Consider the following 3,013-nt stretch of genomic DNA (forward strand, 5'->3'; position numbering starts at 1 on the left):
ACAATTACAATTAAATCACCACAGATTACAATTCCCATGTTGAAGATTGGCTGGGTGTGTCTCTGTTTCCTGAAGGTGAGAGATAGTCCAAGGGACAATCACATTTGACAAAAACTTCAGTTTAGCTAAACTCAAAACAAGATCTTTGCTGGTGACAACCTTTCAGGATTTGGGAAGTGAAGTTCCATCAAGTCTGTCTCCAAGGATCTATGTAAGTAGATTTGCAGAACCTCATCTGAGGGCAGGATTATAGAAGTTTAAGGGGCTCCATAGCAATAGCACCGAGGAGGTCCAGAGGTGCCATACTGTTCACAGAGGCATAGCTGGAGAATGTTTTAGAAGTCAAAGACTCATTAGGAGGACTCAGCACAAGCATGTCCGGGAGATTCGCTGAGATGTTGTCCAGTGACTTCAGGCAGGGGCCAGGGTGCATCAGAGAATCAGGATTCAGTGGGGGTCCCAAGGGCTGAAGATCGGGGTCACAGCAGCACCCAGAAGCTTTAACAGCATGCTGGATCTCAAATCTCCGAGGGCCAGAGTCATCTGTTGATTGTTGATTCTCATGCAATGCCTGAGTGGGCAGGTGTACAAATGTGCTTGCTGTGTGCTTCTTGGCCCTGGACTTGACAGACTGCTGGTGGGCATCGGAGTCCTGAGGACGCCTAGTGCGAGTCCCCTTTGGTGAAGCCTGGAGATACTGGGCAGATGGAACTGAGGTGGGAAGTAGGGAGACACTGGATCCCATAGGACTGCTGCCCATGAAGGTAGGGGCCTCAGGCTGCACAGTAGAGCTGTCTGCCCAGGAGTGGGTTGTGGGACTAGGACACACCAGTGCACAGCCCCCAAGCCCACTGTCTGCAGCCAGAGTCAGAGAGCGACGCCTGGCCCTGCGTGGCTTAAAGGACCGCAGACGCCCCTTGACCATCACACGAGTCCGGGCTTCCTTCCAGGCCGTCCACTCTGGGCTGGTCAGTGCTGTGGGCTCCACGTGGTCCACGGAGGTGCGGTCCCTGCCCTGTTTCCACAGCTCATAGCGCCCGGGTTGCAGAATGCGCACGAAGGCGTCCATGGGAAATGTGACCCTGGCTTCCCCACAGCTGCACTGAGAAGCAGCTTTACCGTAATTAACCCAGCGCAGGGTGGCAAAGTTGATGGATTCCGCACAGTTGAAACCGTGATTGAAGCCAGCGTGGTATCCGTAGGGGAATGTGACCATGAACTCGCCTGCTCCCTGGGTGATCCGACCAACAGGAATGCCGTTCTCCCTGAGGACTCTGGGTGAGATGAGGGCCACCTTGTGCCGCAGGAAGTTCGCGCAGCCACTGGAACTGCCAGGGAAAAGCTCCCTGGCCAGTCTCTCCAGGCGGGCTCCATGCTCAGGGGGCACCGCATACCACGTTTTGGGCTCCCCGAAGTGCAGGTAGTTGATGCTGTACAGGTCCATGTCCTCCGTGTGCCAAGTGAAGGTGGTCTGCCACAGGCCAAAGTACAGGTAGGGGGTGTTGACGCCTTTGATGACAACTCCACACTCCTGCTCCAGCAGATCCTGGATCGTCCCCAGGTGTCTGAGGTTCCAATGCTCAGTGTTTTCACCAAATAAGGAGCCACATACTCCAGCCCCATAAATGGGAGAATTGTACATGCGGCTCTTCCAATAGGTCCGCTCCAAATCGTCAACATCCCGGTGTGTGGGAGTGCGGTATCTGTCAGTGTTGGCCAAGTGGCGATACTCCTCCACGGTCATGGATTTCTTCTTTTTATGGTATTGCAAAAAGACACCTGTTTGCCCAGTAGTTACCTGCTGCACAGGACTGGCTATGAGGATGTCATCCACATCGTCATAGTTCTCTCTGGCTGTCCAATGTTTGGGTGGGATTATCTTAGCCAGGCCTGCACGGTGGGCACCTTGGGATTCCATGTAAGCAATGTATTTGTTGAAATCCTTAAATTCTTCCATGGTAGGCCGGAAAGTCATGATTTTAAGGCTTGAGTTCTGGCTTCGATAGCCCTGGGACTTCATGGCTGCAAAATAAAGTCAGAAAACCCGGTTCTTATGGATGTTCTGTGTATTTGGGATGCTGTGCTTTAGTTTCTTTTTCTGTCTGAAAATCTCTTGCAGAGTATTGATGGCTCTGTGAGAGCAAATGCACTCTCCCCAGGCATGCTGATTGACCAAGGGAATTCTACTATGATGGACAACTATTGTTTCCCCCAAAGAGACAGGATTTGTGCACATGGAGTGGGTTTTCCCAGATTGCTCCTGGCTCATTATGCTGCTCTGGAAGTTTATTCAGTTGGAAGGGTGTCTCTATCTGTTGATACTTAGCTTCTGTTGCAATCCTGGGAAATTTCTAATTCCACTAACAAGGAGTGTTTCAAGGGATTTTAAAAAAGTAAATCTAAAGACAGTAATTCAGTAACATTCAACAGAAGTCAGGGGTGTCAAACTCAATTAAAATGCTTGCCATGTGGTGCAACAGGCAAGATTAAAGTGGGCCACATCACATTTACAAATTTTGTTGAATTTTTATTTTGAAGTGAGGATTCAGAAATATGGATAGGATAATTAAAACCCTATATAATTGTTTTTATTTAAACATTTGTTTTATTTATAAAACTATAATTATGCTTTTAACCGGAAATTTGCCAGCGCTTTCCTTCCACTAGTTTTCCCTTGCCTCTTATGGTGTGACCGGAAAATATAACAAAGTAATAAAAAACACAAAATGTTGGACAGCTGACAAATGTGATGCACAATCGTAATGGCTTCCCTCTAAAAATGTTAACTAGCATTGCTGCTAGGTATGACTCATAACAGCAAATCCTAGAGTCCTCTTTTTAACCTTTTCACTGTTAGGATCTGTTTATATTATGCAATGAGAGTGGCAAACATATCACTTTAAAACGTTACCGGAAATGATCGTGTCTAGAAACGTCCACAGGCCTCCAGGAAAGGCTTTGGGCCACCTGTATAGTGGTCTTCTGTAGTTAAAGGGTTAAAGAGGGAATTGTG

General features: G+C 48.2%; 1 protein-coding gene across 1 annotated transcript; it reads right to left on the reverse strand.

The window, feature by feature from the left end:
- Nucleotides 1-247: 247 nt before the first annotated feature.
- LOC142427533 (lysine-specific demethylase 4D-like) lies at nucleotides 248-2,020 on the reverse strand. The gene has a single exon (XM_075532763.1). It carries the CDS (start codon nucleotides 2,018-2,020, stop codon nucleotides 248-250), a length of 1,773 nt encoding a protein of 590 aa, XP_075388878.1.
- Between the last annotated feature and the right edge of the window lie 993 nt (nucleotides 2,021-3,013).

The sequence above is a fragment of the Tenrec ecaudatus genome, chromosome 15, assembly GCF_050624435.1.
Source record: "Tenrec ecaudatus isolate mTenEca1 chromosome 15, mTenEca1.hap1, whole genome shotgun sequence".
Taxonomy (NCBI): Eukaryota; Metazoa; Chordata; class Mammalia; order Afrosoricida; family Tenrecidae; genus Tenrec; species Tenrec ecaudatus.